General features: G+C 39.6%; 1 protein-coding gene across 1 annotated transcript; it reads left to right on the plus strand.

Annotated features, from left to right (window-relative positions):
- LOC135470823 (orexin/Hypocretin receptor type 1-like) lies at positions 1-23737 on the plus strand. The gene is made up of 6 exons (XM_064749867.1): positions 1-294; positions 14765-14886; positions 16915-17038; positions 21282-21484; positions 22880-23009; positions 23306-23737. Exons 1-6 carry the CDS (start codon positions 1-3, stop codon positions 23735-23737), a joined length of 1305 nt encoding a protein of 434 aa, XP_064605937.1.
- The last annotated feature ends 2173 nt before the right edge of the window (positions 23738-25910 follow it).

Raw genomic sequence — 25910 nt, forward strand, 5'->3', positions numbered from 1 at the left:
ATGAGCTCAGATGTATTATCTACGATATCTTCACCAGGTAACGTTACAGAGTCCGTGGAAAACTTTACAGACGAATATTTTTACGATTACGATGCCTCATTCACAATTGCTGCAGAGGAGTTGGTACCAGTTGCTCTTGTTTACGGAACCACACTGATTCTTGGAATCATCGGTAATTCTTTGGTGATTCTCTCAGTAACCAGGTACCGAAGAATGAACAACATCACGAACACGTTTTTGTTGGGCTTGGCTACAGCTGACTTACTTTTGCTTTTGACATGTGTACCAATTAAGGTAAGTGAATCTGTTCTAGATGAGTGGAATTAACAATAGCAAAGATATCCCTTTGAATAAACATCCATTTTGTTTAAACATTCCATACGTAACCACATTTCCAGACTTTGTTTTATAAAATATACATCCTCGACCCATATACAGAATTCTTCGATTCCTAGCCGCTTTACATATATTATCACAAAACATACTTATTTTCACGAGCACTAGTACAGGAGCACTAAATACAGGAGCTCTAAATACAGAAGACAATACATTTATTACGCTATTTATATACTCTCCGCCTAGGGCTTTAGATTCGGCTATTTTTTTTTTTTTTTTTTACAAATACTTCTGTTTTAGACTGCGTTTATTTCTGTACCGGATATATATTTTATTCACCTTGACCTTCATTCAAGCAAATTAAATTCAAATGCACAGAATCGACATAAAACAGAACGCCGATAGAGCTATATACCTGTATGACAAGATTCTGTGCTGATGTTTAGATCTATCTATTTGTATGAGTTTTATCATGTGTCAACTATATTCGTGTTTCATGACAGACTGAATAAAATATGAATTTGGAATGCGTTATATACTGACATTTATCAAAATCTGAACAAAGTAAGGACGGGCTGTGGATATTTCAATGTACCGAGCAGCAATAGAAACGCAGTTCTCAAAACTTAAGATATCAAGTCACTATAACGTCATGACTTCCTCAATGTCACCAGCAAGAAGGGCCATGACAGCTGCCGGGCAATTTCGACATAAGATCGGTTCATCCGGGTCACTCATCCTAGGAACAGAACTCAATCAGCAACAAAAACAGCGGCCTTAGTTCATGGACCAAAAAAAAAAAAAGAAGTAGAAAAAAACATGCACAAGCGTAAGGGTGGCGTCCATTGTATTGAAAGCCTGTCACTTTCCACCACGGGCGGTATCTTCCTTTGAAAGCGGGTCAATTGTAAACTCCTGCAGTAACAATTTCAAGAGCCATTTCCAGCCGTCAAACTGGCTGTTGCAATAAATAAGTGATTAAAGGGGATAAGGTTTGACTTCAGTTTGAAAAATAGCGAAAAATTCGGACTTGGCGTTTCTTTTGCTGTCAATATAAATACAATCAGCATTTAGTCAGTGCAACACCAGCATTTTGCATGTGTCCATGCACAAATGCAGACAACGTATTAATTTGTCAGTTGCACGTATATATCTTTTACGTTGACCTATCTGAGCTTTAACATACGTCTTTCGCTAATAGTCATATTATTTGTCATTATAAATTAATTAATGGTAAATAAGGTATAGATTTAAACTCATATTTTGTTAACGTTTATTCGCCACCACGACAAGCTGTGTAGAGTCCTTGCCTTAATTTAATGATAACAGTATTTATTCTAAAAATCAAACAAAACCGTAATGTAGGTTTATTTATTTGATTGGTGTTTTACGCCGTGCTCAAGAATATTTCATACGACGGCAGCCAGCAGTATGGTGAGAGGAAACCGGGCGGAGCCCCGGGGAAACCCACGGTCATCTGCAGGTTGCCGAGGGATCTTCCCACTTACGGCTGGAATGAAAACCAGCATGGCCTGGACTTGCCGTTATGTAGAAATAAATCAATACAGTGCTGTAACTTGTTCGTTTACTACATTGCTTAATTAGATGTTTACCAAAATGTACGAGTTTATATTTCCATGTGTTTATATATAACTTGTCCTTTCATTGCTTAATTAGATGTTTACAACAATGTACGAGTTTATCCATTCCGACTGTCCTTATATTTATGCAGTAAAGCAATTATTTTTGTTTTGCAATATTAGCTTACACTCTGTGTTGATCTTGAAGCTGTTCTTCAAGTAGGCCTATTTGTCCTGTGGCTTTGTATACCCTTGTGTGTACTAGACTGACTACATGCTATTTGAGTGTCACAGGCCAGGCCTGTCTCATGTGCAAAGTATTTTCCTTAGATTACTTTATAGGTTAATGCCGGGTCTCCTTTAGCTTCCAAAACCTGCGTCTTTCGTCGAATTGTTTGACTTGTATATTTGTACATCTGATCTACATAAGCTGACCATTCTGTGTAGACTGACTCTTAATGCGCGAAATATCGATGAATTAAGCATTCCCATAGACTGGTCAGTTTTCCTTCTTTTCTTGGGATTGTTTATTAAATGCAATAGTCTTCAAATTTTGTTGTATTTACCAAGAAAAGCTCAAACTATTGCCTCTCAGTCAATGTCAGACTTGTACGTGTGCTATTTATAGTGTTACAATGATTTGATTTGAAAAAGTGATAAATGCCACCCGCTTTGTTAAGAAATGTCAGGAACCTGTCAGGAACTGATTTTGAACGGTAACACATGCAGAAGGGAGGCTGACACCTTGTGAATGGTAAGTACTTGGGCTATTCTAAAATAACAGCAAAACTTCCATCGGATTTGGGTTGATTGATTTTTTGTTGTTGCCAAAAATGCCCTCCTTAATGTCAAATACATGCATTGCATGGTGACGTAAATGACTTTAGGCGGATTTTTGTCACATATAACTTTCAGGGTTCATTACACACTAGGAAACTGAGCTCTGGTTATGGTAGCAATAGGCATTGTTTTGACAGGCTATGGTAACATTTCAGGTCTCTCAATGCGTAGAAGGGGCCTCCGTGGCTCAGTTGGTTAGCGCGCGAGCGCAGCGCAATGACCCAGGAGTCTCTCACCAATGCGACCGCTGTGAGTTTAAGTCCAGCACATGCTGGCTTCCTCTCCGGCCGTACGTGGGAAGGTCTGCCAGCAACCTGCGGATGGTCGTGGTTTTCCCCCGGTTTCCACCCACCATAATGCTGGCCGCCGTTGTATAAATTAAATATTCTTGAGTACGGCGTACTCAACACCAACGTAAAACACCAATCAAATCAATAAATAAATCAATGCGTAGTATCAGTTTTGTTTTACAGACTCGTGATAATAGATCAGTCAAATCATGTCGTGTCATTAGATCTACTCCTGGCATTTTGTCTGTACAACCAATCGTAGAACCTGAAGATCGTTATGCTTCCAGATATGTTTATTTATTTATTGATTTATTCCACTGGTGTTTACACCGTTCTCAAAAATATTTCATTTATACGACGGCCGCCAGCATTATGCTGAGAGGAAACCGGGAAGTGCCTGAAGAAATCCACGACCATTCGCAGGTTGCCGCAGTCTTCCCTCGTACGACCGATGAGGAAGTCAGCATTTTTTATTTGATGTTTGATGGCAGCTGAAGAGAATTTAAGGCTGACTTGACCCAGGTACAGTTTCCAAATTAAGGAGGAATCAAGGGCTATATCGTTGTTCTGTAAGTCAAGCGTCCCCAGAGACTTTAACCTCAAAAATACAGATACATCAATAGTCTGGATTTTGTTGTCAGAAGCAAACAAGATTTCTAGTTTTTCTAAGCTATACAAAACCTCTGGAAATTCTGGTAACCCAGATCGCATTGTTGAGAGACTCTTAGGTCGCTGTGCTGCGCTAGCACGCCACTTCCAGATATAGATACAGAATATACATTCCATATTCCATACTGACTCACGTAACGAAGTGACTTAGTAAAACGTATCACTAATGACTAGATGTGAGTGCAACAAATTTATAAATGAATAAATGATGATGGCATAACGTCACATCGGCAGTATTTCAACCATACTGTGGCGAAACAAATTTATACTCATCAGTAGCATTTGTATTGTGAGCTCCTTGATGTTGTGAATATCTAACTTTGGTGTCAGGATAACTGTCATGAAGTCAAAACAATGAAAACCATGATAATAATGAACAGGTATACCAGCCGTCAATCAAAATTGACAATCCGGCTCAATAATCACGAGGACAATCCCCAAAACTATGCTCAACACTCACCACCAAGGAACTAAGAAAATATACATAACATACGAAATTAGGACGGAATCTTGTAAAGAGAAACGGTCATCAGTTTCATTGGTAATGGAAGGGCGGAATGACTGTCCATGCAGGCGAATGCATGAAATCATAAGGCCTATTCAGAACGTTTACCATGCATATAAATTGTCGATAATATCATCGTTGTTCATTTCAGCTGCGAAAGATATTAATGTGACTCGGCTTTACGTAAGTTAGAAGACTTCGTTTGAACTTCCTTCGTAATATGCCGAAAAATGTAATAATTTTTATTCAGAAACCCATATATACATTACATACATGTAATGTATACATAATACATCTACATCTCACACAATGGACTATTTTCTCTATCTTTCCTAGTTAATTTGGGTGCAGAAAGCGTTGCATTTTTAAATACATTCGTTGCGATTTGTAAAAAAGGAGCTGTCCTAAAAAAAAAGAGCTATTTTTCAAAATGTACATCAAACTCCATCTATTATAAATTGCTTCGTGATCCCCTATGGACTATAAATGTGTCAAACTTTTTCCCATCCTGTGCGTTACCGGAATATTTGCCGAGAAAGGATTCATGTATCTTCATCAAGTTAGATAAAATTTCATATCTCTGCTCTTTGAGGAGCCCAGTGGAAAATGAACGGCACCATTTTCTCGACCGCCGGGCTACATTCAAATGGTCAAAATTTGGTTTCCAAATATTATATCGCCAAAGCTGATGAGTCAAATTTAGTGACGCTGTAAGTCTGGACTGACTGGTGACCCATAATAACGTACTGGAGTTTGATCGACTTAAATGGCGTTTCTCATAGTCTGCGTGGGTGGAGTTCATATTTGGCATATAACACAGGGCGATAGAGGCTGTTGAAGGACATGTAGTTCGCCACGTTGGGTCAGTTGCAGTTCAAGGGAAACTAAGACACTTGTATGGACGTACAAGTTACCAGTATATACTAGTGCACGATTTGAAAACCGGTACTACGGGCCAAGATAGCATAATTGGTAGAGCGTCTCGCTTCCGGAGAGGTAGATCATTGATTCCAGGATCAATCCTGGGCCGAGTCACACCTAAGACGTTAAAAGAGGAAGTTGTCACTTCCTCGCCTGGCGTTCAGCATGAAGGGGATAGTGCAACGACTGGTTGACCCGTATCAGTATAATGGGCGGGGCGCCTTACTTGCCCTTTGGTAAGTCATCTCAGTGAATCAGCACTAGATAAAAGAGCGATGGAAATCCGTCCTGCAACAAGGATTTACATACACCCTAAGGGTTCCTTCGTTGTCATATGACTGAAAAATTGTTGAGCACGACGTTAAACCCCAAACACTCATTCAATACCGGTAATGACTTCGTTCATTCGCCTTGAACATTTCTTGCGTCTTCCCAACATTATTGGAAACTGTTGATTGCTTCTCTTTGCATGATTCCATCCTAGTTTTGTACTTTATATCCTTTCTTAGTTCCTTGGTAGTTTGTGCTAAACGTCGTTTTGGGAATTGTCCTTGTGATTATTGACCTGGAACTTACATACTGGCTGACGGCGGGTATACGAATGTCTATTTCGAAGCATAGACCTTTTGCAATATTTGATAGTTTCAGATCTAACGACATGCTTCTCGCATAATGCCGATTCTGTTGACTTTGTCAAAATTGTCAGAGCTTAAAGCGAGAGTAAGGTTTTATGTTTGGGTCAACCACATGTACTTTCACAGTTTTTATTACATCTTTATGAAACAACATGGGCTTGATGAGCATGCTTTGAAGATCTACGCGTGTTAACTTCGAAATTATATTGGGTAAGTCTGGACGAATTTCTTTCCATGTAGTCAATAGTAAGTTAGTCGAGTTAGCGCCACTTAAATATGAAATAATATCAGAATTTTGGCAAAACTATCAGGTTGTGATCTACTTGTCTTCTGTTGTTTGAATCCGTATGATTAGATTGACAAAGGAGTGGCTTGTGGGTAAAGAATAACGGTTTTGTATGGTCCTACAAATGTTCTCATGACCTTGTTTCTATGAAGTTTGCATTAAACGTGTGCTCATAGATCCGTTAGATAGTTGATTTCATATGGTGTGGAACTCTCGGGAAATAAAGGAGCTAAAGGCCTGACCACATTAATGCTTTGTGATCGTCTGGTACAAAAGCATGTCCAAAATTATGGCGGCAAGGACTTTCAAGATCTGGAATCTAAACGTCAAGTCCGAAATCCGTGTACTTTACGTAAACCGTTCCAAAGGGCTTTCCAAATCGACAATCGCAAGGCCTATTTCCAAACCAAACTAAAACAAGAGATATGAAAGAAATAATACATGAATAGTAAATGACCCCCTGGTTAATCGGAATTAGATACAACAATGGCACTGATCGCCTGAGATCCTGCACGGTCTGTACACATTTGCTAACAAATGTGTTACAGGACTCGTGGGAAGGTCAAGAGTAACCAAGCTTTGTAGTGGTAAAATGTTTCGTCCCCTGTATTAGGGAACTAGAGGAGTACCGTAGATGACTTTTTGAGATGGCGGTTGATCGTCCCAAGGCGATGGGATATCTATCAAGTACGAAAAGCAGTCTGACCATTACTAAGTTCTTGATCTAATCGTAGAGCCACATTCGGAGAACCATCCTTTAAAAACTCGACCCATTTAGATCCACGATAATGCTCGACCGAGCAGACCAAGCTTTTCGAGTTTCTTCATCAGGAGACCTTAGCAACTACCCCATGGCCAGCTTGTAGCCCGAATGGGAACACCACAGAGCATATGTATGACTTTATTGGTCGTAGAATCCATCAAAGAGATACTGTCGTACAGACTATAGCAGAATTGAATGCTAGTCTAGGAATGTCTGTTACTGACAACTTTAGACATTCAGGGATTTGTGTGACCTCCATAGCTTCTTAGCTATGTCACGAAGGGAGCCAGCAATGGTTAAGACTGAAGCACTAATATTCACAATATGGACAGATCTGTGGAAAGTCTCGTTTCCAGCGTCGGAATTAATAAATAATACATAGCTTGCCATGTTACCCAACTCGGACAGGAGTTGCACACTGCTGAAAAACGAGGGGTCATAGGTCTTGATTTCTCAAAGCTTGGACAACTCCCGCTTACTGTGTGTTGTCTACGTGATTTGAATATGGTAAGCTACGTCATATTCATTCATTCCATTATTTAAGAAATAATATGGCTTTTTTGATAATTAATGAAACAAAATTACCCTGCTACATGTATTACCATGGCCTTCATCCTGTCTCTCCTCCTTCTAGTCAAACGTGGGATCTGCTCATGTGTGCACGAGACCAGGTTTGAATTCTTTGGAGCATACTTCAGATAAGCTTGTCCTTCGTATTAAGCGTTTCGCAGTATAAAAAATCAACAGGTATTGGGAGCAGCCGGCAGTTGCCTACACAGAAAAACGTCGTTTGACCTTCCTCCTGTTGCTGAATATATGCATTCCGTTAGTTTTAATGGGGAAGTTTTCCTGAGTTAAACTTTGGCCTAAGCTGTACAGCCTGTGGTCCACTCCAGCTTTTGCCATGGCGATTTAAGGGTTAACGTAGTACTCATATAACACAAGAGAACAATGGTCCAGCCGGCTTTGGCCCCAGTTGTCAGGAATAGGAACCTCATTTTCACCAGATAATGTCGCCACTATACGGGTGCAATGTTGCCGAAGTGACATTATGCCATAATCATTGATTCATCACACAGCGTTCTTTTGATATATTATAAAAACGTGCCAGTGGCACTTTAAGACATGGTCCTTAATAATTAATAAACTTTTGGGAATTGCTCGTCCTCTAGTTCGCCCGTTCGTCAACATTTTGACATTGTAACAGGCTTGTCCGTGCAATATCGCCAGAATTAATGGACAAAATTTGATCAAATTTTATTGAAGCCTAATGACTAGGGCCTTAAGGATCTGGCGAACTTTTTGAGTTTCACGTCTGCTCCCTTCGATCCTTCGTCAGGACCATGGCATCGTTGGTGAGAATATAACCTGGTCATTGCATTATCTCCAGAACTAATGGGCCAAATCTAATTAAATCTGGTTAGGAAGCTGAATTAAATAGGGCTGCCTGAACGACAGATTGCCTTCTTGGAGTATGTCTGTTCGTTCCTTTGGCCAGTGGTTTGATCCTTTCGTCCTATGTTCGAAGCAAGCTTCTCCTTGTACACCATTATCACCAGATTAAGAACTATATGTGAACTATTAGTGTTAGTAACAAAACTGCATTTTGTTGGCCATTGCTCGTCAAGGGTGCTATTTCACTGGCAACATATCCCTATCCCTAACCCATTTCTGAGGTCTTATCATAAATAACTGGTAATTTCAGTTATTTTGCTTATTTCAGTTTTAAAGTGCAGGTAGAGTTGGCTATTGCCGAAAAACCCAGTTTTTGAAATTTCTTAGAAACTGTCTGGAGTGACAAATAACGTGCGATTTGTCCGTGTGATGAGTCCAGAGCTAATGAGTCAACTTTCACCAAGTTAATTTTGAAGTTTAATGACATAGACGTTAAGAACTGATCAACTTTGGAGACAGACGTTTGTCCTTTTATTTCCCAGGTAAACCGCGCCACCCATTTTGCACTTGACTTCAGCGATATGTTAGCTATAAACAGAAATAAATTACATTTCCCGGCGAGGAAATTGGATATAAAAGGCACCGTGAAACGAGTCTAACTCAAGCATTAGAGGGACGAGTTAGAACCGCAACTACATCTAAAGCACATGCAAGATTGAAAGTAGGTCACACCGGTCAGACATTCTGATCGCTGCTAAGGTTCCCGGACGCCTCCCATCGACTCGGTTCTTTTGGGCCAGGCCAAACATTGGAGGTACCAGATAAAACTAAATTTAAATTATTGGACACTTTTCGCTCTGTGTAAGATAACCTGTCAGAAGTTTTACCCGCTGGGTTTGACCCCGCCAGGCGCTGAGAAATTATTGCCCTCCAAGACTCTTGTAACAAGTGGACTGGCTCAAACATTTGTGGTACCGCATAAATACGATGCTTGCTGAACAAGTGGGCTGGCTCAAACATTGGTGGTACCGCATAAATACAATGCTAGCTGAACAAGTGGGCTGACTCAAACATTGGTGGTACCGCACAAATACAATGCTAGCTGAACAAGTGGGCTGGCTCAAACATTGGTGGTACCGCATAAACACAATGCTAGCTGAACAAGTGGGCTGGCTCAAACATTGGTGGTACCGCATAAACACAATGCTAGCTGAACAAGTGAGCTGGCTCAAACATTGGTGGTACCGCATAAACACAATGCTAGCTGAACAAGTGGGCTGGCTCAAACATTGGTGGTACCGTATAAATACAATGCTAGCTGAACAAGTGAGCTGGCTCAAACATTGGTGGTACCGCATAAATACAATGCTAGCTGAACAAGTGGGCTGGCTCAAACATTGGTGGTACCGCATAAATACAATGCTTGCTGAACAAGTGGGCTGGCTCAAACATTGGTGGTACCGCATAAATACAATGCTAGCTGAACAAGTGGGCTGGCTCAAACATTGGTGGTACCGCATAAATACAATGCTAGCTGAACAAGTGAGCTGGCTCAAACATTGGTGGTACCGCATAAATACAATGCTAGCTGAACAAGTGGGCTGGCTCAAACATTGGTGGTACCGCATAAATACAATGCTAGCTGAACAAGTGTATCATGTATGATTCACACTCTCAAAATGAACATTTGTAGGGGAAATTCTGAAAAAGTTGTCCCTTAATGCAAATCTGTGCTGTAAAAGTGAAAATAAACTGTGCTAGGCCTTTTACCCCATACATACGTTATTCTCGACAAATACTTCACTCAGAACGTAAAACGGCCTTTCTTCCTTCAGCGTAGATTATGCCCTCATGTCGCAGCCATCTTTGTGATCAGGCAATACACATCCCAGAGTATGCTTATATATACAGCTCGCTGTTGAGTGTATGATTATTTTGTGGTTACTTCTTGTTAAGATATAGGACTAGGTTTTGTTATCCTTATTAAGTCATTTTCTCAAGGTAAAACTGATTTATATATCATGTGTAGATTTCCTGTGTGCGTGCACATGTACTTGTCGTTTTCACATACGTGTGTTATAAAGCTTCTGTGACGAAAGCAGGATTTTAGTTTTAGCAAACTTAAGGGATTATCGCAGCCATTTAATGTAAACGGTCCTAATGATTGGTTTAATGGTAACCAGGTGGTGACATTTCGTGTAGCGAGGTCTCCCAATATATGCCCTACTAACTGTCTTCTGAAGCTTGCACCATCACCAACCCCCCCGCCAACAAAAAGGAGCTTAGAAGCAAATTAGTTTTGAATGTCTGGAAAGTTAACTTCATCAACTTTATCGGAATTTCAGACCGAGTGAACGCAGTGGATATAAAAATGCTTTTTATGCGAGGTAATCTTCTCTCAAACAGCGTATACGTATCAGATAGCATAGGATTTGTTTGATATTTCCAGTGTTTGACCTAGCCTAATAGTTACAGAGTTACAGAGAGTCAGACGGGGTCAATGTCATTTGCGTCTCAGCATCATACTTGTTCAGAGCGCATTCGATTTATCCAGCACTTGTAATACCATGTTCAAAAAGGCCTTCAGAAAAAATCTACCCTACATTGCTCGCATAGTGAACAAAAGTCGCATTTAGTTTTTCTTCCTTTCAGCATTGATGCCAGAACTAAGACACGTCTCGTCCATTATCCAACCTAACCAGGGGTAAAACGCCATGTGCACGTGTTACCCACTTGTTAAAAGGTGGCGTACGTGGCCTCAGGAAGATATGGAATTACCATTTGGGAAGCAGCGTCAATAACCCATGAGCAGTAGAGTAACAGAGCTTAGAGTGAATGATAGAAGGATTTATTTATTTATGAACTATCACCACAGCTGTTACAGTTGTGCAAATGCTAAATGTCTTCTATCAGTTCTGTGTATTCTGTTATGACTAAAGCAGTAATAAAATTATTCATTCCTGTGTATTACACTGCAATCTGATGTATCCATACTCTCAACAATGCTGAAAAGATGGAATTGTGTCTAGTATGACCGGTAAAAGAATTCCAGTATCTATGCGTGTGTACTTGTTTCTAAGTACATCACCTTTCTTTCGCACGTGTATTTATTCATTTTTTCTCTATACTATTGCTTGCGTATTTGAACATATTATGGACTATAATATCTGAAATAAGCACGATAATAAAAAATATTTTTTATTTACTCTCGATGTTTTACGTATACCTGGTCATTAGTTTTATTCGTGGAGGAAACCAGAGCTGTCTGGGGAATTCATTGATCGTTGTTACTGTATTGTTTACTCTTGCCTTGGCGATGATGTATAGTAGGCGATGGCGTTTAATAGGCGATGGCGTTTGGTAGGCCACGACGTTCAGAAGGCGATGGCGTTCAGTAGGCGATGATGTTTAGTAGGCGAACTGGCAACGCACTACTCAAGTCACAGTGGAACGGCTAAATTGGTAGCACTCATGTTAGGCTTTAGCCTCCTAATGAAGGCCAAAGATCGGGATCTAACTCCATGCACCTGGTACTTGGACACATACTTGATCCCAAGTGACGTTTAAACACAAATTATTACGCTTTGAAGATCAGTTTCTTGCAGTAACACAAAATCAAAATACATAGCAAAATTGGGATATTTTGCGTTTTATTATATTCTCTTTCCCATTTTTTTTCACTGTAATAATTATTTTGGAAATGGATTTTGCAATTACTGATTTGGAATGCCCCATTGATTTATTTATTTCATTGGTGTTTTACGCTGTACTCAAGAATATTTTACTTATACGACGGCGGCCAGCATTATGGTGGGAGGAAACCGGGCAGAGCCCAAGGCAAACCCACGGCCATCCGCAGGTTGCTGTCAGACCTTCCCACGAACAACTGGAGAGGAAGCCAGCATGAGTTGGACTTGAACTCACAGCGACCGCATTGGTGAGAGGCTTCTGGGTCCTTACGCTGCGCTCGCGCGCTAACCTGCCGAACCACGGAGCCCCCCCCCCCCCCCGAACGCCCCTTTGAGGATGATGGGTTAAAATCTGACTTTACATTTACGTTTATTTGATTTACATGTACTCTTCTCATTTCTTAAAAACACGCTACAAAGATTTTCATTTTTAAGCACATCTTAATATGTTCTTAATAACTCCTCTATTTTTTGCGTGTTTTCTGTCAGTGGCCGGAAATATTCGTATATGACATGATAGATGAACATAGGCTACTGAGAAGGCCGGACCTGGGCCCAGTTTCACAAAGCAACATACGACATTTTTTTATCCTACATTTGTCGTACGACACTTATACGTCACTATCATTTTTGTGAAATTGGACCCTGGTTAGCTTCCTCAATTCGTTCTTTCCCTCTGTATGAGAGTTGTTTTGACAGCTATCACCATTTAGGGTACCAAGCTATTTACTTGGGCCTTAGGAAAATTGTAGTTTAAAGAGATGCCAAAAAGTCTTTTGTACTTTTCAGGCCACGTCATATACTCCGCATTAAGAAATTGCTTTTACCAACTATGTACTGTCGTCGCTGCAAGTGTTACAAATCTTTTATTTTATTGTATTCCTGCACAAACTATTATTGTGGTGGTGAACTAAGAATCCCCTAGGCCTGGATGTTCTGTTTAATGCTGTTGTATGTTAAATGTGATGACAACGCAAGATTTTGAGTATTTCTAGAGCCGTGACGCCTAATAAATAGGAATTAACACCACTGCATTTTTCTTACCCAATTCTGGATTAGCCGTTGTGCTAAATTGAGTGTAATCTGCTGCTATTTAAGCATTAACAAGAACATTTAGAATAGGTGACCTTATAATCCCAGATGCCAGTTGCCAATTCATCTCCATAGCGGCCAAAAACAATGGCCTGTGTGTGCGTGTGCAAACTTCTGTGGTCATGTGGAGTTATTAACCCAGATGTCAATTCAGTTGCAATGCAGTTGAATATCGAACTGGCATCTAACTTACTTCTGATTATCAAACCGTCAACTAAATTCACGAACATTGCCTATTGCTGTGTTCCTTTTGCCACATTTTGCATTGCTTTCACAACGTGGAATTGCCATGTAACCACAAATATTTGTAATGATTATTAAAAGGCAATCCATTTCTTTATCGGCTTTTTTTGACTCTTTCCTTTTTCCCCCTTTTTCTTTTCTCTCCCTTTTTTATTTGCTGCCCAGCTATTGCAATTTACCGACATATGCACTTCCGTACTCCCCTCAGTGCAGGTTTCAAAGATTGCCTATGTTTTTACCAGAGTAATTTTCGGAGCCACTTCCATTCATCTCTCTCAGTCTCAGGTGGGGTGTCCGGTGTGAGAATAGGACTTCAGCACTTTAGGGAAGAATCGCGTGGAAGGCTACTAACCTGGAGCTCTCATGCATGTGTAGGCCCGGCGAAGAGAATTTGTCCACTTCTTTTAAAACATAATTTTGTTCTCGATGGGAGCTATGCCCCCAAATGTGTTCAGTCTAAAAGTTGACTCTATATTTCATTTATTTGCCAGCGTGTCTGGCGCCGCTGTAGTTAAATATTTAAAAGATATTTTAAGCATATAATGATATTGTGTACATGTCAATCTATATTTAATGTTTTCGACCTTTAAAAGGATTTTTGTTTATTTTGGTTAGTTTTTAGAGCGTCTGTTTCCAATTAGTTCTGATTTTTGATGTTGTCATTCTCATGTCGAAAAACAAACGTTTCGTGGCTTAAGCATGTTACCACCACGACAATTGTAACTATGTTTTCCACGCTTGGCTGTGATTTTGTAGCTGTACACTTTACTGAGACATACACATAACACTCAAGATCTAATAATTGCTACAAGGTGAGATATATACCCGCCATATGAAGGCTTTTGACAAATTTTGGCTTCGTTGTTGTTTGTAAGCGATTTAAATGTACTTTGGACTGCTAAATGGTGTCCATCATTCTTGCATGCCGTCCGCGAGAAAGTAACTTCTCCTACCCTGGTTATCTCAAATCTTTGAAACTTCAAAAATATTTCCACATACATTATCAACATTAGTTTGAATGAAATCATTCCTTTTATCAAAATAGCAATTTTTTGCACTTAACTTATGTACAGCATCAACGAATTTCAAACAAAATCATTTTTGCCCAAATACTGCCTAAGTGCTTGCCACTCACCCTTAATATCTTATCACCATGGTCTAACAACAATGTTCAGAACAACCAAATGAAGAGGAAGCTAGATCCAAGGGATGCTTGTTGATATTTGAATAGATTCTTATTAATGAAGTTAAAAGCAATGATAGATTACCGGGTGTATTTGCCTCTGACAAACATTCACCGACTTTAACAGGTTGTGCACCCCAGTGGCTACTTAGTTAACATTAATCACACTACTCCAAACACCAAACATGCGAAATATCAAAATTATCTCTGGTTATTTCTGTATTTCGGAAAAGTGCTCCATGTTTCATTTTTAATTACCAGTAACTAGTATGTGCATATGGATTTAATAAATAAATTAAAAATATTGTCAGTCAAATTAAGCGCTTTTTCTTTCCAGTTGGCTTCTTTCTTGACGTTTACCTGGCAGTTTGGAGAGATCCTGTGTAAGCTCGTCTTTTACTTTCAAAACGTATCCGCCATTTGCTCTGTGACGACCCTAACAACTATGAGTATGGAAAGGTAAGATGTGAAAATGTACTTCTGTCCATAGATTTGGTATATATTCACTCCATGAAATCTGAGTCCTACAAAATTTATCTACAAAAAAAAACCCGTATTGTTTTTCTTTTGTATATAAGGGATCGTTAAGATTTGTATCTGGAAATACTTTCAGTTATATCCTTAGATTGTTTTACTGAATTAAACACAGTGAAATGTTGGGGTTCTAGGATACGTGGGCTCCATGGGGCTCTGTGTTATACTGATAATGTCTGTCGACATAAACGTCACATCGACTTTACTTTATCGATAAAACAGTAATGTACTGTCAGATTCCCTCTTTCGACCACATCCGCATGATACATGATTTAAATCCACAACAATTTTGTTAAAATCTGAAGTAAAGGGTATAAAAAAAGTAATTCACAGCATACCTTATCAATAAGATCCATAGTACAATCCAAACATTTGAAAACAAAGACAACATAAAACATATATAACAATATTTATAAGATTTATTTTATATTTTCTTTTCCTTTAAACATATCTTGCAAAATTTTATGATCTCGGTTACTGATATTAACTGATAATTCCTATGGCCACCCTTGTTATTTAGAGCTGAAATATTTACCCACGATAGCGGAACTATGTGGAAAAAATGTATCTATTGAATTGTACACCTTGCAAGGTGCGAACGATATGACGTGTTTGGAGTTCTAAAATATAAGTGTCAATCGTTTTAATGGGACAATATCCCCATTTTAGGAAACATGGATGGCTGGAACCAATCAAAATACAAAGCAGAGATTAGTGGATGATGAAGAAACATGAAAAATACAAAAGAGTATCCAGACGGCCACAAACACGTCCAGCATGGTTTATAAAGGCTACAATCGATTTTAGGAGGGTGTAAAACGTGGAAAGAAGTATGCTAACAAGTACATTATTACAAGCCTTCCCAAAGTAAATGGAAGACCATGATGCGAATGTAAATCTACTCTGTTGATAATGACTGCTTTGTTCTGCCAAATTACCTGTAATGAATCCGATGATATTTTGACATTTGCTCTACGGAAATCAGGATTTTTTTTGTAGGGTGAGAAAATTTGAATTTTCGAGCTGAGGGCTTTGATTGTTTTGCATACCTAGGGGGCGTCTCTTGAGCTGGTAGGGGATGGAATTGGTTTCAGGCTGCATCCAGGGAAGGTTCGGCCAAGTCTAAACGACTTGAAAAGACATTACCTTGTGGACACCGTATCCAATTGGGACGAAATTAGCAGAGAATGAGCTATCCATGCTGCAGACGAGGCAACCGTGGAAAGACCAACACTTCGTTTCCGGCAGCTATTATGAACTGTGTCAGAAGAATACCTCCCGGAAATGAAGTCGAGTGGGGTAAACTTAACCGAATATCGGACAGTGGTCAAGCATAAGAATGTGACCATCCAGCCACTACGTACGAGATGAACATGTAACGAGAGAGGTGTCAAGACATCTTGTTTGATCTAGTAAGGCCATCGGGCGTATTTGGTATTAAAAACCAGCTCTGCCATGCATTCTTCGATTTCCGCCGTGGTTATCTCGCCACATATAGAATAATTTGTTTGCGTTTCTCTGACACTTCATTTCGTATCACATGAATGAATTTATACAAGCTCTCATACACATTCACCAAATGACCAATTTATCGGATATTACTAGTCAATTAGATTCAATTTCAGATACTTTCAAATTGCCCGCTGGAGATATTTTTTTAATAATTTTTTAATATAGTATCACTATTTTCTGATCTATTTCATGTCAAGTGTTTTATGTAAAGCGTCCATTTAAATTTTACAGGTATTATGTGAAGCGTTCTATTTCATTTTTACAGGTATTATTGAAGCGGGTTTTTTCCACTTGTACAGGTTCATGTATTATGTAAGGTGTTTTATCTAACTTTTACAGCTAGCATGCACAGCCTCCTATTTCACGTTGGCAACTATTATGCCCTGCGTTTTAATTCAGTTTTACAGGTATTAAACGATGTGTTTTATTTCACTTTTATAGGTATTATGCAATACTGCATCCCATCAAGGCCAAGTACAAATGCACTAAGGGAAGAGCAAGACGTGCTATCATTGGAATTTGGCTTCTGTCATTCGTTCTTGCTGCACCGGTGCTTCACGTAAGGGTATGTATATGAATATTTTTGTTTGGGTTTTAATTGGAACTTGCCGACCGTTTACCGTTGAAAATGATGCGCAAAAGGGGAAATGTGGGACAAATGACGCAGGCAGAGTGGTATCTCTGTAAAGCAATGGCATGGTTTCATAAGTCCCCGTTTTTAAAAGCTTGGTTGCCATGTTTAATATCTGAAAACGTAGGACACTTACAAGCTTTACAACTTTTGTGAGAAAGGATAATGGCTGGCATTCTGAGGACCACAATTGCAAACTGTAGTCCAAGGACTCGCACATTATAACTAGTCGCGAAGAAAAGAGAGAAATTGCTATAGAATATAAAAGGCTAGAGTACACAGAGTAAAACTAGTGCAGCGGGGGCAGTGTGATAATGGGTATTACCAGTGAAATTTGTTCACTTGCAAATTTACCTCAATCAGAGTTCTATCATGACTGTTTATATAAATGCTTAAAAAGTAGCTTCTAAAGTTAAATGACAAGTTATGTTATAGCTGGTACTACAGTTTTATACACTGAACAAAAAAAAGAACCTTCACATTTGGAGAATATTGAAAATGGGGAATATGGCAAATATAATAATGGCCCGGTCTAACCTGACGCATGCGATCAGTGCAGTTGTGGTGCATTCAGCTAGCTTTTTTTGTGAAAAATTGACCCTGCACTTGTACAAGCTCACGTGACGACCGTTTCTTGCGGCTGAGCACCAAGACGTGTGCATAATTTGCTGGTTAGAAAAAAACACGCTATCATTGAGGGATAAACAATTCTCAATCCACGCCTTACAAATGTTGAATGTGAACGTGCAGTCGGCATGCTCCGTGCTGGCCAATCTGCTGTGGCTGTTTGCACCTGAGATACAGCAGACGGGCAATTCACAACCCGAGAACACGTGTACATCAAACGGATACGACATCTGATCGCCCCCAAGTCAGGACGTCCGCGTGTGACGACACATGACAAGGAGAATTAAATTCAACTACGTCATTTATGTAATCGTTTTACGACGGCAGTGCCAGTCAGTAACGTACTGTTTAGGGCTCGAGTGACTGACCAGACCATACGAAGCCGCTTGCACGCTGCCCATTTTCATGCCCAACGCCCTTACGATTCTGACACAAGTAAATCGGAACCAGAGACAATGGAATAAGGCTGTGTTAAGAGGGTATTAATGCCATGGAGTGACCATTGAGATCACCTGACCCCATTCCCACTGAACACGGATGGGTTGCTCTTGAAAGACGTCTTCGTGCCTTGCGATGTCAAGGCTGTTCAAGAGCTGGGCGCCTTGTAGGTACAGCAATGGCGCAGGTTGCCTAATGCTGTGTTCATGGGTGTTAGACAGCCAATCAGACAAAGTTGCCTTGCTGTTGTGAATGCGAGAGATAGGCATACGCCATGCTGAACAAGCTACAATACAGATTGCTGGTCCCTGTGAAATCATAAAAGTGAACCCTTCATGCTACTGTTGACTGTGCAGGGTGTACTAATCGCATCTCTTTGCCTAATTTTGTTTTAGTGTTCACTCATTACGTCCATGAACCAGATTTATCCACTAGCAACAGGCTTTATTATATACGGGTATGTCTGGAACATAAAGTAACACATGCGGCCAGGTAATGTATTGTCATTCTCCGCAGTCACTAAGTATGAAATATCAGGAATGATGAATACGGGAACCAGTGTAGCGTAAAGTTGCCTGAAAGCTATCCCTTTTCTACCCCTACAGGTTAGAGTGTATAATGAGCCATCACATTGGGTTGAAGCGTTTCTGTGATATCAAACTAGCCAAGTCGGTTATGTACAACGAGGCACAGTCTTGAATCAAATATTTGACATGGACATGAAGGGATTCCAATCACTGATTGTTTTCTGTCTGTATGGTTTTATCCAACACATTAGGAGCACGGCATCCGGGCAGCCGCTATGAATAATCAAGAAAAAAGATTTGATTTCTTGGGACTCGACACAGTCACGCTACACAGGGATTTAGGTTTATGTCGATGTACTCGTCAATATGCATTAAGAATTTGACATTCAGTTCTCGGAGAACGGATATCCCTAAAATTGAACGATATACTTTCAATAATATGAATTCCATAGGAAGTCTTTTACAGGGGATGTTTTAGCGGATTGAAAGACTTAAATCGTCTTTGTATTGTCATGAATTCTCAAATCTCTATAATGGTAAGAATTTCAGGTTTATCAGATGCATCAGTAAACCTGTTACGGTGAAGACTTTGCGTAAAGGCATGTCTTTGCCACTACCTGTGAGGAGAATTACCCAAGTGTGGTTTTTGTCATGAAATTTATATCGTGTATTCATTTACATGTAAACATTTTTCACATGTGTTGTTGTTGTTGTAATGGTTCAATGCGATAAAGCAATGCCGCATAGTTGCAGCATATATGGCAAAGAGCGAGTCATAGTGTCATGTGCAAATAAGTAAAGCTATATAACTAAGCAAGGTTTCGTAGAAAACCATCTGTAGTGTCAGTTTAAAAGTTATGATTTCTGGGGCCGCTTGCACAAAGGGATCGTAAGCATAAGTTTGTAAATCACTATAAGAATTATTAAGTTTGTAAATCAATAAGATCTCGACCGTTGTCTTAGCTTACAATCGACACCCTCTTGCACCAAAAAGCAGAAGTAACTTTACAATCACCAATTACAATCGGGTCAATCCCGTTGTAAAATATTTTCAACTGCCCCAAAATCAACGCAAAGTACAAATACTACGTCAGATAGACTGTTAGTTAGGTTATTGAACAATAAATATGCTTTAGTTTATTTTCCAAACATACCCATACCGAACAAAGTGTGTTGCTAGAGGATAAATCTAGTTTATGGACTGAGTGTACACTAAAATAAGAATAAACATTAAGCTGCGCTTGGTGGACCCTTCACAGTCAACAGCGGCATAACTGAATCACTTTTTTGATTTAGCCATCTGAAACTAGCCATCTGTACTGGAGCTTTTCCAGTACCGTGTATGCCCACCTCTAGCATTCACAAAGGCAAGATGACGTTGTCTCATCGACTGCCTAACACTCGTGAACACAGCATTACGCAACATGCGCCATTGCTGTACCAACATGGCGCTCAGTTCTTGAACATTTTGAGGTTGACGTGTAAAAGCATGAAGCCAAGATCCCTTACGTGTTGGAAGCGATTGAGATCAGGTGATCTCGATGGCCATTCCATGACGTCAATACCCACATTTTGCGGAATATCTCTCGTTGTAACAGCTGTGTATGGTGTCGCATTGTCATGTTGGAATTGAAGGCCTGTACCATGAGAATCCAAGAACAGTACCGGCTCCGGGACCTGTACCTGGTCACTATATCCCGCGCATTGAAGTCGGGTATGATCTGGGCAGTTACACGACGTCTAAACAGTACGTTGCTGGTTGACGGTGCGGGAGTAAAACGATTAACGTAAAAACGATGACGTATTGGTTGAATTTGATTGTCCTCGACATGTGTCGTCACATATGGCCGTCCTGACGTGGGGCGATCAGATGTCGTACCCGTTTGATGCACACATGTCCTCAGGTTGTGATTTATTTACTGTCCATTTACAGCCTTTCATGGCACGTGCAACAGCGAAAGTAGACTGATCAGCCTGGAGTACGTCAACTCCACGTTAACGTTCAACATTTGTAAGACTTGGCTTGAGAATTGTTCTCTCAAGGATTCTTGGCGTGTTTTTTTCCTAATCACCAGCAAATTCTCAGACACATGTGACATTACACGTGACGTCTCTTATTCACAAAAGAGCGTACTGAATGCACCTCGTGTGGATCACCACAGTTTTTTTCTTAAGTGTACCTTTCGACTGGGTTTCCAAAGATGCGTAATGCAATTGTCTCAAAAAAATGCTGCGAACATATTTGTCATGTTGTTCTTTACTGCTGGATAATTATGATGTAGAACTCTTGAAAATAAAAGCAAGAAAAGTTATTGACCGGCACATCGTCCATCGGCAGTAACTTCAAAAATTCTTATGTGCAAGCCACCCAACTTATTTGAACAATCATTTGTAAACTCAATTGTAGGATCTACAATCGATTGTAGCTACGATGTCTTTGTGCCCTGGACCTCTGAAACAGCGAACATTTATATCATCTTAAACGTCGCCAATACTTCGTCGTTCAAAAAGCATGATTCAGCAAGTAAATCCATAGTTGAACCCGTAAATAACATTAGATACATTAATATTTATTTTGTTTACAGATGTTGAGAGAAGTTGGCCATTACCGGAAATCGTTCTGGTGCCAGAAACAGTTCACAAAACCAATTTACCACCAACTCTACGAAATCTACATGGCTTGTATTTTACTGCTTATACCTGTTACCGTTATGAGCTTTGCTTACATAAGCATCTGCAAGGAATTGTGGGCAATGACCTTCCGTAGATCCGAGATGCGCAGTGGAGGGTACGTATGAAAAGCAACAAAAATCAACATTTACCAGGATGTTTTTACCGGAATCTTAGAACACCAGAAAGAAATAAATATAGACAAAAAGATTGACGTAATGGTTAAAAATCAACAATCCTAACTTGAACTCGCTATACATGTGTTAAAATAAAGTTTAACGAAAGCCTGGTAATAAAAAGTTAAATTTGCAACATTTTAACTCGACTGTACAAAGTACGCTCAGGGATCGCTGTCCAATAATAGTTAAAGAAATGTTAAAGGTAGTATCTTAAAAAGTCTTGCATGTATTGAGCTCAAGGTTTGAGACATATAAAGCACAATGATGCGAGTGGGTGAGTGGGTTGGGTTGACTGTGCCTGTTTTGTATTGGAATCAATGTTTGGGGTTCTGTTTCAAAGTACCGCATATACTGAACCGTGGTTTTGCATACATACAAAACACAATAACACGAGCTCAATGTCGCATCGGTGATGCCCCTATGTGTATACTGATTCCTGTAAATCACAAAGTTTCTTGTCTATTTTGTGTATTAGAATCCATGTGAAAGTAAATGTTTATAGGTATTTTATGTTTGAGTTGAAGCTTTGCATCTACAAAATATGTTTATTATTATTATTAAATAGGTCGTTTCAGTGGAATGCTCTTTAAACTAAAAATATATTTCTTTTCCCTTTTGCGACAGAGGTATTTTATTCTCACTTGAAATGAATGTAAACTAACACCATATCTTGGTGCAAAAATCAAATTTTGAGTTGTTGGGTAGCTGTACCAGTGCAGCGCATTTGATCCAATTTACCTCGCGCCCAAACCTTTAGACCGTGGAGAATATCCTTACATTGAATTAAAAACTATTTCGACATGGAGAAAACCTTTTTGCTGCAGATAAAATTATTTGCACTGGGGGAGAAAACTTTCGGCGATGTTTTCCGAAGTGTTTCGCTGAATTTGTCGATGCATCTTTAACATACTGAAATCCGCCGGACGCGCCTACTCACTGAAGCTATTATGCCTCCATGTAGAAAAATGTGGACGTCATGTCGTCAAAATAGGAATCTTTTAACACCTCAACATATTGCATGGCCACTGTTAACAGAGAAGTTAATTTTCTTCTTGTCCAGACCGCCGAAAAATATTTAACCTCTTGTGTGTAGGCACTGTGCGCTTCATTATGAGTTGAGACGGCATTACGTCATAAGACGTCATAAGACGTTATAACACGCACAAAATAATTTTGATTTACTCTATCTCATTGTTTTTTATATGACCTGACAAGACATAAAATATATGCTAGATAAACAAATCCATTTAACAGAGTCAACGAAGCGTTCTCTCCTAAAATCTACTGAATATTTGTAGGTGTACATATAACTCCGTGTTCCTCTAAATTTCCAGGATCAAGCTTGAGAAGTTTGATGGTAGGAGAAAAAAGAACTCGTACAGCCCACCACTCACTGAAACAGCCCCGGTATTAAGGAAGAGTGGCTTTAAATATTCCTCCGAAGACGATAAGACGCGGAAACAGGTAGTTTTTTTGGTTTTAATTTTCGCCGAGATTTCGTTTGAAATCTCGAAGATCTAATATCTATCTCATGCAAAACAGGAAATGGAATTGAACAGTATGATTTTGGTGAAAGAAATGTGGTCATCTGTGATAACAGAGGAAACCTAAGAAACTATGACAGGAAATGGTTTTTATTTGCGTAATGAAGCTTACTATGCTAAAACGTAGACAGAATTCCGTTTTCATTTATAAAGAATGATTGCCAAACATCTTACCTCATCTCGCTTCCAGTATGGTTTTTTTTATCATTGTTGTAGGTGATCAAGATGTTGGTCTCGGTCATTGTGCTCTTTGTACTCTGTTGGGCACCTATACTGGTCAATAACGTTCTAGTATCGTTCTCTGTGCTAAACGAGCTAAACCGTGGGTACCTTAAACCAATGAGGAAAGCCTTCTACATTCTAGCCTACGGCAATAGCTGCGTGAACCCAATTGTGTACGGTTTCATGTCCAAAAACTTCCGTGAAACGTTCAAGCACGCATTATGTAGTTGTGTGCGTGGTTGGTCTTACGTCAGGAGAAAGCAGTTCAGTCGACAGAGCTCAATACAGTCAAAAACTACACATCTTGAGCTTACCGGAATCAGCAGGGCTGATTTCAAGCCTCACGCCTCCGCCTCTGAAGTCAACCACGAGCTTCGTGATGATGCGGTTTATGATTCGGATGGACCAATCGTTGAATACCTCTGAAAAAGTACAATTGTGATGTCTTTTTGCTAACATCGGATCGTTTTGTTCATCTCACTATCATACACATAAAGGCAGATGTTCATGTCTATATGTGTTTGTATGGGAGCACAAGGTTCTTTCTAGTTAAATCATTTTTGACCCAGTCTTCAATAACACAGTAAAATAGATTAACCATTTGTGCTAATCTCGTCAGTCACAGAACAGTTTTATTGCTGTGAGCTGTAACTGACTTCATGAAGCTTGTAAGCCCCAAGCCCACCAATGAGAATCGCCAAAACGCAACCAATCCCAAACCTGCAGACGGTATTCAGATACATCAACTTCCAGCATACTGTACACAGCTCTCTTACCAGGTAAAGTGGAAAGTGCTATAAAAGTAAAGAAAAGTATTTGAAACTAAGGAATGAGAAAAAATACCGATTCTGTTGATGTACTTCAGGATTTAAGATTTAATATGACAGCAAAAATGGGTTTTCTTCAGAATTATTTTGGCATGTATTTTTTCAGTACTTGAATGTAACTACAAATGACGCCAAAATATGTATGCACCATGGCTCTAAATCTTAATTAATACATATATCAGGAACAGGGCCATATATATATATATATAGATAGATAGATAGATGGCCCTGTTCCTGATAAAATGTGTTCTTTATTTTACAAAACTATTAAAATATGCTATTATGGTCTTCCATAAATTGTGGTACAATGCATTAAACAATTTAGATCAACATTTCACGAGAATAAATCGTGTTTAAATGAATCTTTCCATCATACTTTATACGGAATGTTTTCTTTAATAAATTACGTTAACCTAGAGAGAAAACACGAGAGCTGCTTCCAGCATACGACCTCATTTGTCGAACTCTGATCAGCACCGGCAAGAGAAGCGGCCTCCGTGATTGAGTGGCTCAGGAGCCTCTGACCAAAGAGGTCGCAGTGAGTCCTGAGTCCTGCGCACACTGGCTTCCTCTCCGGTCGTATATGAGGAAGTCTTCCAGCAGCTTGTGTATGGTTGTCCTTTTTCCCCAGACTTTCTTGTGACCATAATGATGGCCGCCGCCCGATAAGTGAACTATTCTTGATTACGGCGCAAAACACACATCAAATCAATAAATAATACATTCCATGCTCGAGGTTTTGTCGAATTAAAATAGGGATGAAGGGGAGATGTTTATCAACATGTGGAATTACCATGCTCTCTTTCCATACCATTGGTGAAGGATTATTGACAAAATGTTACCAACATACAACATAGTGTCAATTAAATTTTCTATTTATTCCAATATGCCAAATAAATCGCGGTAAAACACTGTCACCTTCCGTGAAGGTAAACTCATTCGTACAAACACATCCATTCAGTAAATGAGACAACATCTGGATTCAGGAGAACAGATTCTGACCACAATGTAATCGTTAATACACCAAAGAGGTGACAAGAATCTGCGAGAGTAGGCGAGACTGCCGAACGACAACTTTTTGGCGCTGTGTCACCATTTTACAAGCAATTGCACTTTGCATTAGGAGTAATTTCCATGATATATACATGTAGTGATGAGATATGTCACGACTGAAGAAAAACGTCTGAAGATGCACATGTAGCTTTGCCGATTGATGTACATGTAGCTTTGACGATTGGTGTACATGTAGCTTTGACGATTGATGCACATGTAGCTTTGACGATTGGTGTACATGTAGCTTTGCCTATTGATGCACATGTAGCTTTGACGATTGATGTACATGTAGCTTTGACGATTGGTGTACATGTAGCTTTGCCGACTGATGTACATGTAGCTTTGCCGATTGATGCACATGTAGCTTTGACGATTGGTGTACATGTAGCTTTGCCGACTGATGTACATGTAGCTTTGACGATTGATGTACATGTAGCTTTGCCTATTGATGCACATGTAGCTTTGACGATTGATGCACATGTAGCTTTGACGATTGATGTACATGTAGCTTTGCCGATTGATGTACATGTAGCTTTGCCGATTGATGTACATGTAGCTTTGACGATTGATGTACATGTAGCTTTGCCGATTGATGTACATGTAGCTTTGCCGACTGACGTACATGTTTTTTTTTTTTTTTTTTTTGATTGGTGTTTTACGCCGCACTCAAGAATATTTCACTTATACGACGGCGGCCAGCATTATGGTGGGTGGAAACC

Source organism: Liolophura sinensis, chromosome 7 (assembly GCF_032854445.1).
Source record: "Liolophura sinensis isolate JHLJ2023 chromosome 7, CUHK_Ljap_v2, whole genome shotgun sequence".
Taxonomy (NCBI): Eukaryota; Metazoa; Mollusca; class Polyplacophora; order Chitonida; family Chitonidae; genus Liolophura; species Liolophura sinensis.